The sequence below is a fragment of the Cyprinus carpio genome, chromosome A17 (assembly GCF_018340385.1).
Source record: "Cyprinus carpio isolate SPL01 chromosome A17, ASM1834038v1, whole genome shotgun sequence".
Lineage (NCBI taxonomy): Eukaryota > Metazoa > Chordata > Actinopteri > Cypriniformes > Cyprinidae > Cyprinus > Cyprinus carpio.
Window position 1 is genome coordinate 20,277,430 of NC_056588.1, and position 19,759 is coordinate 20,297,188.

At 36.2% G+C, this 19,759-nt stretch overlaps 2 protein-coding genes across 2 annotated transcripts; one reads left to right on the top strand and one right to left on the bottom strand.

Moving 5' to 3' along the window:
• The first annotated feature begins 313 nt into the window (after positions 1-313).
• Positions 314-2,608, top strand: LOC109107249 (dr1-associated corepressor). The gene is made up of 7 exons (XM_019120524.2): positions 314-468; positions 574-646; positions 1,175-1,268; positions 1,375-1,488; positions 1,586-1,688; positions 1,765-1,822; positions 1,923-2,608. The coding sequence occupies exons 1-6, from the start codon at positions 427-429 to the stop codon at positions 1,804-1,806; spliced, it is 468 nt and encodes a 155-aa protein (XP_018976069.1). The 5' UTR covers positions 314-426; the 3' UTR covers positions 1,807-1,822; positions 1,923-2,608.
• Positions 2,602-18,477, bottom strand: LOC109107248 (activator of 90 kDa heat shock protein ATPase homolog 1-like). The gene is made up of 9 exons (XM_019120522.2): positions 17,995-18,477; positions 16,508-16,698; positions 16,309-16,391; positions 14,354-14,471; positions 14,151-14,239; positions 13,161-13,289; positions 12,909-13,010; positions 12,723-12,774; positions 2,602-3,693 (listed from the first exon to the last, which is right to left on the bottom strand). Exons 1-9 carry the CDS (start codon positions 18,072-18,074, stop codon positions 3,521-3,523), a joined length of 1,017 nt encoding a protein of 338 aa, XP_018976067.1. The 5' UTR covers positions 18,075-18,477; the 3' UTR covers positions 2,602-3,520.
• Between the last annotated feature and the right edge of the window lie 1,282 nt (positions 18,478-19,759).

Sequence of the window (19,759 nt, forward strand, 5' to 3'; positions counted from 1 at the left end):
CTCGAACACTATTGGCTATTGCAGAGCAACAGAGTGATTTAATCAGGCTTCAGCATCTCGGAGGAAATGGGTTTCCCCCCATACATAATGATGAGATGAGGGCTTGATACTTTACTGATGGTATGCATGCATTTTAAGTGAGACTTAAGTATCCATTCTACATTTTGGGTCACACAGCAGATTCATCTGATCGGAAATTCAGTAATAAAATGAACACGTGGATGAAAAATTATAGTGGAATGTTTACAAAATTCACGCGGCACGTGACAGGGGCGTAACCTTTTGGAGCTCGACCCCCCCGTTCTTTCCTTCCCCATTCATTTCTCATCCAATACTTCCTGTGAAAGGTAAACAAATGGCGCTCCGCACTCTAAACTGTAAAATGATTCAAAATGTAAGCCGAATACGCTTATTTAAGAGTTCAAAATGCCCGGTCAGAAAAGAAAATATAACGTTCGCTTTCCACCTGTGAGTATTTCTCAATTTTCGTAGTTAAATGAGTATTGTGTGAAGCGTCCGAGTCTGCTGCTCAAATGAGCGCCACTGACATCCTCCTGTTCGCCTCATGGCCAGGGACGCATCAAGAAAATAATGCAAAAGGATACAGAGGTTGGACGAATCGCTACAGCTGTACCAGTCATCATATGTATCCTTTCAAAACACTCAGTGTTGAATGCTGGTGGAGAGTCATATGCAGTAAAGAGTCATTGATTCTTACGAAGCGTGTGAACAAGTCTCTCAGGCTTTCAATTGAAAATGTTTAGCCTGTTTTAGCACCATCAAGATCATCAAGCTATATATAGATTTTAGTATTATAACATTATATTTATTATACTTAAATAGAAGAGAGAAGTCGACTCCAAAAGAGTCATAATCCTCGACTCTGACTCTTCGATTCTTTTGTTCTAACGACTCCTTAGTTCATATCTATAGAGCGTTGTGATTGGCTGAAATCAGTGAAATAGCATTCTAAGAACCAGTTACATTGCTTAGTTTAACCTTAGTTCAACCTTTTCAGACTATCTATCTATCTATCTATCTATCTATCTATTTATATTGCTTAGTTTAACCTTAGTTCAACCTTTTCAGACTATCTATCTATCTATCTATCTATCATATTGATAATGATTCATTTAGTACTTTATACTGCTATGTTCCTAAACTGCAGAGTTAGCTAAAGCTTTAGAAATGTTCCTCCGGTCCCTCCTCACCATGACCTGTAAAATAACCCAATCCAGGAACAGCAGAGTGATGTCCATCAATCACATGTGAGCTTCAAAACAGGAATCCTCTTGTCTTAAATAACTATTCCTATGCATCGTCCACCGTTTTGTGAGTTTGTGTCCTGTACATCTATTTCTGTGTTCTTTGTAGGAAACAGTGCATTCATTCAGAGAAGTTGTTTGACTTCCTGAAGGATCTGGCAGATCAGGCCTCCACTGCTTCAACATCAGAGTGCAAAACTAAGGGCAAATGGCAGTCACACAGGTACAATATAATTGATCAAAACGCACAGGTGCCCAGCAAATAGTGTTATTATTTTTTCCATACAAGGAGTGATTGTTATGAAATGATCTTTCTTTAGGAAACGGTGGCAAAGTGTGTCTATCAAAGCCAGGTCACCGGAGAGGGAGGAGCCAGCTCAGAAAGCCACCAATGATCTGGTCATCAACAGCGATTCACCCAGTGTACGTTAATGAAGATTTTACAGAGTTATTTGTATTTTTAATCTTGACAATATTGTTCTTGATGTTTCTTTTTCAGGAGTCTGAGCTGTTCATCTGCTTGGAAACTCATTCACCTTGACCAGGCGTTTGAAAAGGTGAGATCTGTGCTGAATTATTCTGGTGTTAAACTAATGTATTAACTACATCAATCCAGTATTATACGAATTAAATCTTTTTTCTCCTTTTATTCTTAAGTTTGACGAGATCGAACAATCTCTTGCTGAAAACTGCAGTATTGTTTATGAAGAGCCAACATCTTTTGGGAGGGGGGTGTTATTGTTATTCTTAGCATCTGATATAAATATTTGATTTTTAATTTGTGAAATTGCTCTGTTGTGGTATTATATTGACCATGAATTGAATTATATAATTTTTGTTTTCAAATTTTCCAGGGAGTTTTAAATTCCGATAAGGAAGAAAATAATTTGTTTATTATATTAGAGATTTTGAGCAGCTCCGCTAATTTTTCTTTCTGTTGGATTCATAATTAAAACTGTAGATTGAACTGTCTGTTTGTAATCTAACATGACTTTCTAAGATGTGATATATATTTATAGTTAAATGTAAATAGTTATTTTTTTTCTTTTCTATCTGTCATCTTTAAATGCAGGTCACTAGTTTTGTTATTGTTATCCACAGTAGATTACAGGGATCTTTAAGTGGCATATTGTATGACAAGGTCAGTTGTATTTTATAGTAAATATTCTATAAGGTATATTTTAAGATGTCAGTATTACACAATATTGTATAAATATGCATTTTCTACTCCTAACATAACTACTGTGATATGACAAGATGTAGTAGAAATGTTTAAAATAACCAAGCATCTATTATAGGGTAATGCAAAATAATGGCTGAATAAAATAACTGAGGATGATGTTTCAAAGGTACTTTTATTTTAAGTAAATGATGCTCTTTGTCTGGTGACAAAAATTATACAAGAAAATAAATAAAACTCAAACTTTTTTTGGGACCGTAATTCGGGACAATACAAACAACAGTTTCTTCTGTTACTGAGTGACTTGAAATTGGTCTGTGGTTCCCTTTTCAAGCATTTCAAACATCAGCAGCTAATACCAGGCAAACCATATAAAGGCTGAAATACAGTACTTGCAGTAATACAAAGCAAATAGAAAAGCAGTGATCTAAAAATGACCAGTTGTGCATTCCACATGATTTTCTTTTTAATACAGTCTGTTTGAGACAAAAGAAACAGGCTTTCTGCACCTTGTATTTGCTTTGGTGAAGGTACATGGATATGAGTAAAAATCACATGTTCAAAATACTATTAGATGTGATGACAAATGTACATGAATGACTATTTCCTTTAGAAAGAAACATTAATTAATTAAGTGGTCCGAAATATCTCTTTATTGTTCTTTCTCCAAACCATTTTCAAGAAGATCCAAAGTTTCACAACTCTGAGAAAAGCCTCTTAACTTATCAAAAACCACCCAGAGTTTAAAAGGCACCGTTCAACCCTGTGACCCTTTCACAGAACAGGACAGGAGTGCCGTCAGAGAGTTACCATGCTCTAATAAGTACACTATATTACATACATAAAACAGATATTTCAAATGACCACTCATCTTTTCATCTTACATTTCTCAATCTTTTTTTTATTTACTGTAAACAAAAATCTTCCTAGTAAAGGAACGTGATAATGGAGCAATGTGATGCCAGCTGTTCAGTAGAGTCACATTCAGATCCCCTCTTTTGTAGGTGGAGCAAAATGAAAAATAAAAACAATAAAACAAACAAGAGCCAAAAACGGAGGCCGCTACATCCTGGGCTCAGCAGAGTCGTGCGCCGTAGCCAAATGTCTGTTTAATGGCGTGGCAGTAGTACCTCTGCCAGCCATCTCGTGTTCGTTCCTCTTCACTCTCAGGAACTGCCCGACACTCAATCTTCAACTCGGTCTCATTACCCTTGTCTGTCAAAGTCAATGTCACTGTTGCATAGTGCTCTGAAATAAAAAGGAAGGACAGACAGTGACGTTAACAATGAGCAGAGACAATCGGCTAGATGTTTCTCAAAGTCAGCGGTCACAAAAAGAGAGCTGGTAAATATAATATTTATAATGGGACATGCATAATTTTTTTTTTTTTTTTTTTTTTTTTTGTGATGTCAGATTTAAACCACATTTTTCTTCCACCATAGAGTGAACTACAATTTGAAAGTTTGGGGTCAGTACAATTTTTTTTTTTTTTTTTTTAAAGAAATATGTTTATGCTCATTCTTGGGCTGCATTTATTTGTTCAAAAATACAGTGAAAACAGTAAAATTGTGAAATATTATTAGAATTATTACAGATATATTTTAAAATATAATTTATTCCTGTGATGGCAAAGCTGAATGTTCATCATCAGTGCTCCGCTCTTCACTGTTAATGATCCTTCAGGAATCATTCTTATATGCTGATTTGCTGCTCAAGAAACATTTTTTATCATCAATAAAAAGCTTTTCTGCAAAATATTTTTATGTAAATAGGGGGACTTTTTCAGGATTCTTTGATGAATAGAAAGGTCAAAAGAACAGTAATTATTTAAAAGACAAATTTTATAACATTATTAACGTCTTAACTCACAATTTAATGCATCCTTGCTAATTAATAATAATAAATATCTCTCACTCTCTGTGCGAGTGGTGTGTGTCCGTTAAAGCAGTGCATTAATATAGAATGGTGATTAAATTGACTAACCAATCAGAATCCAGTATTAAGACAGACCATGGAATACATATTTATTCCATGGTCTGTTGGAATTCTTCATTCTGGCTGATTGGCCTTGTGCCTACGGGCAAATCACAGCCGTGCCAATATACAGCCATATCTCACGTCTACTCGCGTGATATTGCATATATATATCGATTTGATTAATCGTATGATTGTCACAAGTTAACTCGCGATTAATCACAACTTAATCGCACATTTTTATCTGTTCTAATTGTACCTTGAATTAATACTTTTCAAGTTTTTAGTACTCTAATCAACATGGGCATGAACAAATATGGACGCTTCATGCAATATATGTTTATTATTAGTGAAACCATAGTTAACAGAGCATGAAGACTAGACACGTTTCAAAGATCATAGATGTTTTTCAAAGAACATGTCTATTAGACACATGAAAAAAAGAACATAGAAATAGCAGGTTCCCATTACTTCTCTTTCTTTAAGCAATTTACTTACAAAAACCTGTTTACATTTTCGCAGGACAGGGCAGCTCACTTCTTCCGAACATGCAAAATGTACATTTATTATTTATTATTACATTTGTTTGCCTCTCTGTGCCTACATACTGTATTTTGATGCAGCTAAATTCTCAATAAAACTGTTTTCATTGATATATTTTCCTGTTTCTGTTGGTGGACAATCAAATGAATATGAAATAAGTAACAGTGAAAGAAGAAAGTGACGTGACATACAGCCAAGTACGGTGACCCATACTCGGAATTCATGCTCTGCATTTAACCCATGCAAAGTGCACACACAGCAGTGAACACACACCCGGAGCAGTGGGCAGCCATTTACGCTGCCCGGGGAGCAGTTGGGGGTTCGGTGCCTTGCTCAAGGGCACCTCAGTCGTGGTATTGAGGGTGGAGAGAGCGCTGTACATTCACTCACCCCACCTACAATTCCTGCCGGCCCGAGACTCGAACTCGCAACCTTTGGATTACGAGTCCGACTCTCAACCATTAGGCCACGACTTCCCCAAAGCCAAACAGTGACTGAAATGCTGCCCATTAAGACTACATAGCTCTCCCTTCCAAGATGTTAATCTGCACAAAAATCCTGATTTATAATTGAGCGGTCGTCTGATAAAATCAAATAGGCTACACATAAGATAAAGACAATAGCTGTGCTGTGATTTCGGCTATACTTGCATGTAAAATTTGAGAAGCAACATAATATCCATTTTTACTGAAAGCACTTCTCCTCTCAGCTGCTCGCGGAACAGAGTAGATGCAGAGAGAGAGAGAGGTGTGTGCGCAGTGGGAGAAAGAGACCTCACGCGCCAGTACCAGCGAGTATCAGAAACTAAATAAGGCTCGGGCAAACCCTAAAGATTGGTCAATAGGTGCTTTTTGAAAAGAAAAAAAAGTAGTAGTTGCTAAAGGGGTCTGAAAAGTTGCTAATTTGGCAACACTGTCAGCATCTCCATCCGTTTCTAAAACTACGGGCTAGGCCAGGGCCAAACAGAAAATGCACACTGCGTTAATCAAGCGTTAATAAAATGAGTGCCGTTAAAATGAATTTGTGTTAAGGCGTTAATTTTGACAGCCTTAATATATATATATATATATCTTTTTTTATTAAGTGTTAATTTTTTGGAGTCCTATTAAATATAAATGGCTCGGAAGTGCATATTATATATATATATATATATATATATTTTAGGCCTGGGACGGTTACCGCATTACCGCGGTCACGTGACGCCTACCGCGGGTCTAAACCTGTAACCGTCATCACCGCACAAAAAAAAAAAAAAAAAAAAAAAAAAAAAAAAAAAAAAAAATTTGGCCTGCACATCTGAATGCCTTCGGCAGAAGTCAAATGAGCCATTTTAATCTAGATTAATTCCAAGATTACAATGAGATTAATCTAGATTAAAAAATTTATCTATGTTCCTCTAATAGGCTAATAGCATTCCATTTGTATTGACTATTAGGCCTAGAGTACCTGTGTAATGTCTTGTAGCCTATATATTGAATTTCATTTCATTTTACTAAAGCATAAAATACAGGCCGACGCCTCATGAGAAAGCCAAAAAAGCAGGACCTCAGTTTTTAATTGCACGTGCTTATTCTTCTTAACACAATTCTCTCACGTGGTTGCGCAGCCGACAATTGCGCATTTAAGCTACTATTCCATCGAAACATGTCATTTATATATATAAATATGTAGACATATAGGATAAATTAATATAAATATTTAAAAATCTACAATATAGCCTATATAAATATTATTTATATTAAATATATTTTTACATATTTATATTAACTTAGCCTATATCTCGTGTGCGCTTTGGTCTGAGTGTGGTTCAAGGCTGTAATTTACACGAATGCTATTTAATTTAACAAAGTGTCGCTACCGTCATTGTTTTTTTTTTTTTTATAAATATTATTTATATTTATCTTATTTATAAATATTATTTATATTTATCTTATTTATAAGTAAAAAACAACCACAATATTGTGAGCAGCGACACTTTGTTAAATTAAATAGCTAGCATTCGTTAAATTATAGCCTTGAACCACACTGAGACCAAAGCGCACACGAGATATAGGCTAAATAAATATAAATATGTAAAAATATATAATATAAATAATATTTATATATATTATAGATTTTTAAATATTTATATTAATTTAGCCTAATTATATGTCTACATAGCTTACTCTATATGCCTTCGTTAAATAGCCTTCATTAACCACTGAGACAAGAAAAAAAAGCGCACACACTCTAAAAAAACGCTGGGTTGTTTTTTCAACCCAAATGCTGGGTTGAGACCGCTAGGTAGGACATTTGGTTGTTTTTTTAACCCAAGTTTGGGTTGAAAATTGGTCTTGATAATAACCCAGCGACGCTGGGTTGTGAACGCGGACGTGAAGGAGAGCACGCACGTCACGTTAAAATCGTACGTCTCCAGTGCGAGAAGCCGCCATTTTCTCATCGTGAAAGAAGCGAGAAGCGAGTGAAAGACATTACGGTAAGTAAAGATTCAAAATGTAAAATTATCGTTTATTGTTTACCCGGTTTTATGAAAGTCGGAAGGTTTTATGAAAGGCGGAAACAAAAGAGCTTAACGTTATATAGAAACATACGCGGACGCGGTTTTCGCCTCAGAAACGGAGGTCTTAACGGCCTTCTTTAACGTTACTGAACGGAACACGTACTTTTAATATAACGTCCGTGAGTGTCTTATGTCATATTTACATAATATTTTACAATATCTGCACTTTTTGAGGTGTTAATAGACGGTTATGGTTACGGTTACGCTCATGTTATTTAATCTTATTTTTCGCGGTTAAACTGAATGTACGTTAGTTTCCTAAAGGAAACCGCGTTATGTAATAAAGACTAGCATGATGATTTTGAGGCTGTTGAAGTGGTAATTGTTAAAAGTATGTTTTACATGTAATATTTCAGACTTGTTGAGCTCGTGTCTTCATTGTCCCCGCACTGAGAGTTAAAGACACCTGCTCTTGTGAGGAGTCACAGACTGTGTGAGGAGGAGGCGGTGTTCTCAGCTTCTTCTGAAGAGAGGGAGAGACGGGTTTAAGGCAAGTGAACTTCAGAATTATAAGTTATCTTTTTTTTTTACTAAGACTAAAATAATGTTTGTTTTTGTAGATGTTGAAAGCCAGAGACATAGGAGAGCATCATTCTTTTGAGATTTATGTAAGTTATTTTTGCAAAATTAATGTTTCTGTTGTCTCCTGTCTCTTTACTTCACATTTTGATGCAACAGCAGTATGATTACATCTTCATATTCTATTGAAACCAGTGATGTCCCTTTTTTCTTTGCAGAACTCAAGCTAACTTTGGAGTTAAGGACACAGAAGTCTGCTTGTGTGAGGAGGAGGCGGTGTTCTCAGCTTCTTCTGAAGAGAGGGAAAGATAGTTTAAGGCAAGTGAACTTCATAATTTCATAATATCAGTTATCAGTTGTTTTCTTTTACTAAGAGTAAAATAATGTTTGTTTTTGTAGATGTTGAAAGCCAGAGACATAGGGTGAGCATCATTCTTTTGAGATTTATGTAAGTTTTTTTTAGCAAAATAAATGTTTCTGTTGTCTCCTGTCTCTTTACTTCACATTTTGATGCAACAACAGTGTGATTATGTGCTCATTTCATTAAAACCATCGATGTCTGTTTTTCATTGCAGAACTCAAACCAACTTTGGAGTTGTCTGATTTGGAGTCATCATTCTTGGTCTTCCCTCTTAAAGGAATAGTTCACACAAAAAAATTATTTTATTGTCTTATTTTAATTAATATTTTATGTGTATATATATATCTAAAGTACAATCCCATATCAAAAAATATTTTATGTGTATATATATGTTAATACATTGAGAGTCCTAGATAGTCAGTATTTTCAAACCTCATAAATTCAGAGTTATTGTAGAAGTAATCCATTCCGATATTTATATATGATTAAATCTTAAATTATATGATAGCAAACACGTATGTTCAAAATAAAATATTGGTCTCCCAGACTTACAATGGAGGACAAAAATTAATAGAATATTAAATATATTTATTTGTGTTCCAAAAATTAGCAGAGTTTGTATGGGTCTGGAACAACATGGGGGAGTAAATTATGACCATTTTCCATTTTTTTTTGGTGGACTAACCCTTTGAAGAGCAGACCTCAACGTACATGAAAATTTGTGAGGTATGTTCGAATGTTTCAGTAAAGTAGCTTTCTGAAAGCAATATATTTATTCAAACAATATCACATGCCCTCACACTGGTGCTGCCATTATAGCATTCTCAAGCGCTGACATTAAACAACCACACAAAGTGTTGAAACTTTAAAACAGATTATTTACCTCTCCTTACTGATGTGAATACACCTCTATCTGAAAATGGATAGTTTAATTAGTTTTCTTTTTTTCAAATGTGTTTCTCTTTTTAGGCCACTGATGACGAACAGGTGGTGACCGGGATGAATGCTGGTCAAAGAAGAGAATGTCCTTTCCCCTAAACTGATGCAACAGTGGTTTTAAAGGAGGACGCTGTCCTGGGTGATGTAGAAGATGTCACATGTGCTGATGGGGCTTCTTCATGACTACATCAGTTATGCTAAAGAGATCATGGAAGTTGACAGTGATGCATGATCTGTATTCATGGACTATGAAACAAACTGTAAGTGTATAATTTGTAAAAACAAAATGTAAAATGCTTGTTCTGTGTTGTTTAGTAAAAGAGTTTACACTCTGTCATTCATACACATGCTCACATTCTTTCTCACACACACACACACACACACACACACACACACACACACGCGTCTGTTAAATGTTATAATATCAGTGTTAATGTTGTGGTTTATTTGTGTACTGTAATGCTAGAATAGTTGGTAAAGAACTTAACTAATTGTACATTTATTGTATAATAGTGTGTTCGTATATTTTTATACAATATATAAAATTTACCAAAGTCCAATTTGATCTTAAAAGTTATATTCAACAAATGTTCAATGCTTTATGAACTCTGTAGCTGTTAATGCCATACTTTTCTGCATTTCTTCTTACCAGCTTGTTACTTTTTGACTTTTCTCTTGTTTTTAATAAATATTTACCTTTTGATAGTTACTATTTGTGTGTAAAAGTGATTTTTAAAATGAACAAAATTTGTAGGTTTAATGCCTAGCTCAATTTGGATTCATTTTAGCTGTGAGTGCTTCCCAAACCTGTCCTGGAGGCCCCCCTGCCCTGCACTTTTTGTATGTCTCTGTCCTGGAGGCCCCCCTGCCCCCCTCATCGGCTCATTAGTAGAGACTGCAAGAACTAAACTGGGTGTGTCTGATTAGGGAGACATATAAAATGTGCAGGGCAGGGCGGCCTCCAGGACAGGTTTGGGAAGCACTGGCCTAGCAATGCACTGTTTCCCACAGCCTTACACTCAATTAGTGGCGACACTCCGCAAGTTCATTTTCTGCCAGCAGGAGGCGCTTTAAGAGCGGGGAGAGATACAGGATTCTCCGGTAACGGCTACAAAGCGCTGAGCTCACAAACGCTACCTTATCAAGCATTACGTGCAAAATCGAACATTTTCTAAATACAGTCGGTTTCCTTCTGAAATACAGTGATAAAAAAAACACCCGGTCTGGTTTTTTAAAACCCTGCAAAGTAGTAATTTTAAACCTTAAAAAAAAGCAACCCAGCATGCTGGGTTAAACATACTAACCCAACTGGTTGGGTTAAAATAACCCAGCGTTGGGTTCGTCCCTTTTTGACCCAGCGCTGGGTTGCCAAAATAACCCAAATTGGGTTGTTTTCAACCCAGCAGTTTTTAGAGTGCACGTAATATCTATATAAATATTAATATAGCTAAACATGTACAAATATGTAATATAAAAATATAAATCATATTAAATATAATTTCATATATTATATAAGTAAAAAAAAAAAACCGAATCTGGCTGACTTACTTGGGGGAAAAAAAAAAAAAACATCTACTCCGACCCCCCCAACAGAATTCGTGTAGACACAGAGATCAGAAGGTATTTGCAGGAGGAAGCCCTGGATTCTCACGCAGACCCTCTTGTCTGGTGGCGGGACAATAGTGTCCGATTCCCTCTGCTTTCCAAAGTAGATTCAAAAAAATATATGAGACCATTTGCGCTACAAGCATTCCCTCAGAACGTGTGTTCAGTGCTGCAGGTAACGTCGTTACGTCTTTCAGGGCCTCCCTAAAACCTGACAAAGTGAACATGCTAGTTTTTCTAGCAAAAAATATGAAGGCTGGGATGTAAACCATAGCGCCTTTCGTTTAGCCAGCACTTTTATTTTCAGACATAAATTTCTGTTCTTAATGTTCTTATTCTAAATGTGAAATAATACATGTTAAATAAACGTGTTCCTTATGCTCAATTGCTTAGCCTCTGTGCGCGCAAAAGTCGTTATAGTTTAAGTGATTGTTTGAGGACGACGACTGTAGCCTAATCTGAAGGTAAAAATATGGAAAATAAACATGCAAATTAATATCTATTACTGATCAATACGATAAATAAAAATGTGTTTGTTTGTCTTTATGATGCTCTATCTTCAGATCTCTGTTGTGAATTGCGATCAGATCTATCGCCCCCAAAAAATATGAAGGCTAGGGTAACCTCCCCTATTATTTCGTTTTGCAGAATTTTTATTTCAGACATCATTCCATTTCTGTTCTAAATGTTCATGTTCTAAATGTTCATGTAAAAAAAAAAAAGTGAAATAAACCTGTTCCTTATATTCGTTTGCCTCCCAATGTGTGTGCGAAAGTGAAAAGTCCGTCGATCACGGTGGTGGGTTTGGGGGGGGGGGGGGGGGGGGGGGGGGGGGGTTTGCGGGTTGCGGTTTACCGCGAGTTTGTTACCGCGGGGAATGTATTGCTTTTCAACCGCGGTAAGAAAAAATCAATACCGTCCCAGGCCTAATATATATATATTATATATATATATATATATATATATATTATAGATATATATATATATATATATATATGCACGATTAATGACAAAAATCATAATTGTCGATTACTCCCTTGAAATTGCAATTGCGATTATTAATTACGATTATCACAATTTACATCGAATGATGTTTATACCACTGTTTGATGCAACTGCATGCCGTATTTTTATACGAAAATAAACAAGCTGAAAACACCCAAACTGAAAAACCTTTAGTGTTTTTCTATTGTATAAAGCCTCAAATGTCAACTATAGGCCTACATCGGATTGATTTCTTGTTTAAATTATAAAAAAGTCAAAATATGAATGGTATTATAATGTTATACTAAAACTAAAATAATGGGAAGAACTCATGATAACACGTAGAAAGAAAAAAAACGCATCTTAAGCACGCAGAATAACATAAGTGGACTTTGAACGATTAATTGCCGCTTTGAGCGATTACGTAATTGTGGCATCCATAATTGTAATCACAATTAGAAATTCGATTAATTGTGTGTGTGTGTGTGTACATATATATATATATATGTTTATTTTTGTTTGTGTTTGTGTACATATTTATATACTTTTAAATGGTAGTGTACGTGACATTCTTGCAAAACTTCTGGTTTTCTGTCCATTCTTTCCAAACTGATAGCTCAGTTGTTGTCTCTTAACATCCAACACTTACATCATTACTATAACAAACAATGTAGATATATAACGGACACTAGCTAAACTTGTCTGAACAAATGTATCTGGTTGCAAAACTTGCAAAATCTCAGTGTGGAGGGTCAACTGTCTGCAGGATGAGCAAATTTAATTTTCTCTTACCACAAGGCCATGAGTTGAACCTCCATTTCATGACAATCTTCTGCTCAGGAACCTGTCAAACCCACACGGTTTCAGAAATCAAATCATAATTCAATCATCACTGAATGCATTTTTAGCTGAGCTGTTTATTTTAAGGGAAGGGTCTCCTGTCATCATGCTTTATCCGAATTGAAACCAAAATCTCACCAGCTCCTGGAACTCTCCATTCACGTTTCCGTCCAACAGGCGAAACTTTCCACCCTTTTCAGCCTCAACCATAGCACTGCTGCGTGTAAAAGCCTGCACCATCTGTAACACAATTTGTGATCCCTCTCAAACAAATGTAATCACTAATGAGAAATGATCTGCTCATTACATAATAAGAGCCCAGGGAGTCTAACTATAGTTAACAACTAATGGGCTGTCAGCTGTGGTGGCGGCAGCAGCAAGAAGACTCACCTCCTGACTGAGAAAGACCCTGTAAAGGTCTTCTGGAGAGGTGAGGAAGGTGTCTTTTATTGAGAACTTGCAGGTGGGGATTTTCACCCCTGTGTTGGGAGGAGGAGGAGCAGCACTACATGAGCCAATCTGAAAAAAGAAAAAAAAAAAATGAAAAGTTTGAACTGAAGCTGACCTGCATGACTTTGGCCTCTCTATTGCCATCTGTGGTTGAAAATAAAACTGGCCATTACTTGCAGAGTAGGTCGTTTGTCAGTTGCTGTTAGGGGTATGTGATAATGACAAAAAATTTATGTCTTTGTACTCTCTATTGCCATCTGTGGTGTATACAATAACTGTATATCCAATTGCAGTTGTTAGTAAAGGTTGTGACAAAGTTACAGTGAATATTGCACTAAATTAAAAATTGTAATGTTACAAATAAGTTGCAATATTGATGTTGTAACTGGGCTGAGATATATAAGAATTTTGATGACTGCAGAAACATGTTAATTCAGTATACACATTATCTCACCAGTCACAATTTTTCACACACTTTTCCAAAAGATAAGTGATTGTTTCAAATGTTACTAATGACAAAAAACAGTGGCTCTTAAACATATCTGGCCACTTAAGGATGTATAAATGTCTTAAATACATTTTCACATTGCGTTATACAACAGAATATAACAAAATATCAAAGCAAATGCCATTTATTTTAATGAAAGTCAGTACAAAGACAGCACTGGTAAGGATAACAATAGATTTAATGTTCAAAATTAGAGCAAATTAGTATTATTATAGTTTTTTTTTTATGCGGATTTTTTTTAAATGAGGATGTCATTCACTAATGTATATTAATTGGTTGGTATTGAATTGTTTGTTTGCAGATGCTTCATGCTTTGATATTGTGTATTTAATATAAACTTATCTATGTGGCGCAAGTATTCAAATATCTTTGGGGTCACGATTTCTTCATAGTAACATTTAGAAGAACAATTTAAGGCTCACATGAGTTATGTTTGACTTTGTTGTTGCCTGGGCTGTCTGCTGTTTGGTCACACCATTGGCTGTTGGCAGGATCATGCCCTGTGTGAACTCTACAACAGATAATAACAGATTATAACAATCCACATCCAACAGACAATGCAGTAGCAGCAATGGTTCTAAAACTCTTATGCATGGCGCCAGTTTGGCGTCTCAGTGAGATTTACCTGTTTTGAGGAAGTCCACGTAGCTGGCTAGCGCTGTACGGATTTTTTTGGCTCCCTCACTCCTCATCAGAGAAAGCAGCGCTGTCTCAGGCTCATCTTTACAAAGACTCACACTGATCTGCGAATGACCCCGAAAAAAAGACTCCATATCATTACTTACATGGTAGATATACTCAGCATGTTACTATGGTTCACACTAATCTGCTAAATATCTCGTTATTTTTTCACTTTTTTTTAAGATCAATGGTTCTTAACCTTTTTTGACGCCAAGTCAAGATTTTTTAAAAGGGATACTCCACCCCAAATGAAAATGTTGTCATTAATCTCTTACCCCCATGTCGTTCCAAACCCATAAAAGGTTTGTTTTTTAGATCGGAACGTTCGTCTTCGGATATTTTGGATGACAACCGGGAGGCTTGAGACTGTCCCATAGACTGCCAAGTAAGTTACACTGTCAAGGTTCAGGAAAGTATGAAAAGCATCGTCAGGATAGTCCATCTGCCATCAGTGATTCAACCGTAATATTATGAAGCGACGAGAACACTTTTTTTTGTAGGAGAAGAAAAAAGTAGTGATTTTTTTATTCAATTAATTTGTTTGTAGTTTGTTTTGTGTGTGTCCATATCACCGAATGCTGCGAATGTTTTTCTGTGTCATCCGTGCCACAAAGATATGCTGTTTGCTTTCAAATCAAAGCTAAACGTATGCTGCGAATGTTTTTCTTAGAAAACTGTCAAGGTTCACTTGCCAGCGTCGAAGAGCTATCGTCAGGAAAGTGGCCGGAAGTCATATTTTTCAATGTGAGCCGGCGTAGATGAGCGGCGAGAGGACGCATTTGTTCATTTTGTGTGTGTGAGGGTGGTGAGGAGCAGCGCGAGGGCAACTTTATGGTTAGATCTATCGCTGGCAGCAACCTATCAGAACGTAGAAGTTCATCGCTTGAGAGGATAGAGAACGCAGCTCCAACCACATTAGTTATCGCCAAAATAAAAGGTTGATTATTGCTGTGGCGGGTTTGCAGTAATCTATGATGTGTCCCTGTTTTGCATACAGGGACATAAAAAAAATTAATTAAAAATGATACGTGGACCAAGGTGTCTGAAATTGTTCATGTTTCTGGTGAGTTGCTGATGTGCAGTAACGATATAAGAATAATAATCTAATGATATAATAAAAATACTAGGCTACAGTAGTCCCAGTTTACTTTTTAAAAAATTTCTTGATTTGGGGTTAAGTAATGTTTATATACTGATTTAATTTACTTAAGTAACATTTTTAATGCAGGAATTTTTACTTGCCATCAGAGTATTTTTACAGGCTTTATACATTTTTAGGTAAAAGGATCTTAATACTTCGTCCACAAAATATTTAATGAGGTTAACTTATACCGATTTACAAAATCATTATTTGGTCAGTCTGCCCAAGATCAACAAGCTTGTTTGCTTTGCGGCCATTTAAATACACGATAAGCATTCGAATCTACGTCAAAACAGAGCGTCAGAGCACTTGCAATCTTTGAAACAGTTGTTGTGAGCAGGGCGGCCAGATGTAAATTTTTTTGACGCTCTCGACGCCGGTCCAGAAATGTGAACATCACAAAGTAGTTAATTTTTGTTTTCTTCGCTTACAAATCCAGTATTGTCATCACTGTAATTTACTTGGCAGTCTATGGGATATTCACAGCCTAACAGTTTAAGACATAAAATGAATTTAAAATTGTGTTCCCAAAAACGAACGAAGCTTTTTGTTCTTCTTAAACGAAACTTGGATTTTAGTTGTTCTGTCTTATTTTAAATTATTCTGAGTCCCCCTCAGAAGTTTGCTGAAACCTCCAGGTGGTCCCTAGAATATTATAGTGTTTAAATGAATTGACAGTATACACAGCAGAGTAGTAATCTTCTGTAAAGCCTTTAGTCTGGTGATGCCACAGCTTGTAAAGATATTGTTTAACTTACATCAAGGTCGTCCATGTCGTTTTCATCCGAAAGGTTTGGAACTTCAATATTCCCCTTGTATTGGATGCCTGATTTTGATGTCCCTATACAAACAGTCATGTAAATAGTTAGTAAGTGAGTCCCACAGAAACTAAATAACTGATTCAGTTAAATATTTAATTGGCCATATTCATTCCCTGATCCAAATCATTTTCCTCACCTCTCCAGTCGGCCTTCAGATCCCACTCATAGAAGAATATAAGCTTCCCTTTGCGATTATTGATGGATGCTTCTCCCTCCACCTTGCTGACTTCTGTGATCTCACACTTGCCTTCCTCACCCTCCACCCACAATCCCATGAGCAGCTCCTTCAGCTTCTCTGATGACCAGTTTGTGGCGTCCCTCTCGGTCCTAGTAATACAAGGCATATGCATTGACATTCAACACTAAGGATTTTTCTTCTGGCCCAGTGGTTCAGATTTGTACTTGCCCTACCAAAACCGTCACTGACCCTGCAGAAAACAAAACAAAAGAAACATACATATATATTTCTGACCTGCGTAACCCTCTGTTCTACTAATTAAGATTGTAATGACACAAAACTTTCAGATACTCATGAATTTTTTAGAACTGTCTATTCCAATTTCGATATCACAGCAAAACTATTAGTCCAGCTACTATAAAACGTAAAGATCAACTATAGTCAGTAATAAAATAAGAACATAAATTACAAATTTAAAATTGCTTGAATGTTAAAATTCTCAAGACTTAAAAAGACACGTAAATGAATTTGAACTTTTGTGACGATGCACCAATGTCAGCTGTATAAACAATAAATAGCTAATTCTATACAGACTGTTGATGTAGATTTCGTCAGACATTATTCCTTAGAAAGAATAGATTAAATGTTTATGCAATAATTAGTATACAAATGTCTTCAAGAAAACAAATGAACCTGTTCAATGGCGAAACTGTATGAAATTTAGTAAATAAACAGCTTTTACATGACTTAAACCCTAAAAATATACAAACCATAGATTTATGTGACTGTATTGCATCATGAGAAGGTCAAGGTTGAAACTAGATTCTGCAGTATTTAGAGACACCGCTAAAACCCATGTAACTTTTGGATGGAGATGCTGCCAAGCAAACACACATAATGGCTGAAATGCTTCAGCTTCCCCATGAACTGTTGTTCCTTCAAATTCACCTGATACAATCACCTTCAAAATCCTCGTTAAAATCCTAATTAACCTCGCATTTATCACACTTCAACTCTAAGAAAACAGATGCTCTCTTCCTCAGTAGCTTCACTGTCCGTGCTGAAGCTGAGACGGAGAGACGAGCGGAAATGATGTGAACTGTCCGGAGACAACGACAGCTGACAACCCGAGTAATAAACGAACAAAAACAAGATTTTCGCCAAGGGATAGAAACAGTCGCATGAAAAATGCGGGGGAAGCATGGCTTGGATAAACTTGCGACGACGCTAACGGACCGCTAGCTAGCATTTTACTTTATAGATAAAACAGACCAACCACCAAAACAACAACAACAACTTGAGCTATCTCGGTTGCAGCGAGTTATATTTTCTACGGTCGAGAGTCAGCTGATTGAAAGAGGACAGCTCGGGTCAGAGGCGAGTGTGCTTTAGCATGTTAGCATTAAGTCAGCTTGAGTGAGAGTGGATGTGCCGGTGACTCTCACCAGTGCCAGTTGTTGACGTTTGTGGCATCCGCTCTCTCCTCCACGATCCAGCGAGGGTCTCCTTCTCCCCACTTCGCCATATTGACTTAATAAAGATATTCTGCCGAAAATGAATGAATGAAGTCGTGGGTTCGGACAGAACGTGTCGGCCACGAGTGAACGCTCGCTTCTGGAAGCCTCGAGACCGCTGCCTCGGGTTTCGTTCGCCGTAGAAAGTACTGGAAACGGAAGTGAGTCGCGCGCAGAGCTCTCCGTGCTAAACACGAGCCGCTTGGAAGATTCCGCACGAGCCTGTCACACGTGAGACACCAGGTATTTCTGTGCAGCTCTTTCGAGAAATGGGTCGCGATGGCCGCATTTGAAACACTGCTTCATGAAGCTTAGAAACCTTTGCGAATCGTTTGTTTCGAAACGGAGAAGCGGAGCGCGTAACGGAATTCCAAAGTCACGTGATGTCAGTAAACGTCAAACGACGCTTCGGTACGTCATAACGGTTTCGAATCTCCCCAGCGTCTCTGATCTCGGATCAGTTTTATCAATTTGTAGACATTTTTTTTTAAACGAGGCGTTTGTGTAATTAAAAGGCTGAGTAGTAGTTAATAGTCTCTTACTGGTATGTTTAAACGAGCTCTCCATAAAACAAACAAAACAAGCTCTTGCAAATTGATAATAACTATTTTAAAGACGCGTATTATACAGATATTTCATTTTTAATGGTATTTTATTATTTTGATTGCATTTAATATATTATACTTTTAAGAATTAATTTACATCGGGTTAGTTTTGACCAGCAGGCGTCACCGGCGTGTGGTGTTTCGAGCGCTTCGAATCAGTGAATCATTTCGCGAAGAAACTGGTTCAATTGATTCGAAGCTTCCAAATGGTTCGTTTCTCCCATCGCTACGTAGGCTAAATGTAATTCTATTTGTTGGTATTATACTAACAGTGTTCTTTATTTTATTTAATATGGCTTTTGAAATGTAATATGCAAAATGGCAATATAAAATACATGTAGTAAGTGACAGTCAGATTGTCTACTATTACGGACATATTTTTTTGCAGTCGCACAAATAGTTGGGACAAGACTCGTTCTTATGCAATGAATGGTGACGTCAACATAACATTGAAATTAGCTTAATTCATCACGCAGTATTAATAATGATGAGAATACAATTTAAAATGTGTCATTTGTGAATGTAAATTAATTTAAGGAAAATTACATTTAAACTATCATTTATGATGCCTATTGCATTTATCGCTGCATTTAATAAATTTAAAAAAATCGATCGATTCCTGTTAATACATTTCATTTTTAATTTAGCTAATTAGGCCTTCTTTAATATTTAATTTAAATATTAATTTTATTGTGGGCAATGGCAAATTGGAATAAAAATTCCAATTATAGATAGATTTATAGATAGATAGATTTCAAGTGAATTCGGCACAGACAGAAAGGTTTTTTTTTTTTTTTTTTTGATTGATTTGTTACTATTATCAGTCATATTAACATATAGAACAGCCTTTACAAATCTAGCATTTAATTTTACTCTCTCTCTCTCTTTCTAATTTAAACATTATAACATTTTGAAAAATTACCTTCAAAATCCAAATTTATTCATTAAAAAACAAATTCATTACAATTTAAAACAATTAATAAAACACTAAATAAAAAATAAGAAAATCATACAGCATTTCACTTAATTGCTCAGTTGTAACAAATAACCAGTTCTGACAGTAAACTGCTGCTTTTGGCAGCACACAGTTT

Excerpts from the sequence above, each read along its gene's own strand:
- LOC109107249 (XM_019120524.2), top strand. The coding sequence starts at position 427 with ATGCCCGGTCAGAAAAGAAAATATAACGTTCGCTTTCCACCT. Across the intron at positions 469-573 it reads ATAACGTTCGCTTTCCACCT|GGACGCATCAAGAAAATAAT; the intron begins GTGAGTATTTCT and ends CCTCATGGCCAG. Across the intron at positions 1,689-1,764 it reads TCAACAGCGATTCACCCAGT|GAGTCTGAGCTGTTCATCTG; the intron begins GTACGTTAATGA and ends TTTCTTTTTCAG.
- LOC109107248 (XM_019120522.2), bottom strand. The coding sequence starts at position 18,074 with ATGGCGAAGTGGGGAGAAGGAGACCCTCGCTGGATCGTGGAGGAGAGA. Across the intron at positions 14,240-14,353 it reads CGTGGACTTCCTCAAAACAG|AGTTCACACAGGGCATGATC; the intron begins GTAAATCTCACT and ends TATCTGTTGTAG. Across the intron at positions 13,290-14,150 it reads CAAAGTCAAACATAACTCAT|ATTGGCTCATGTAGTGCTGC; the intron begins GTGAGCCTTAAA and ends TTCTTTTTTCAG.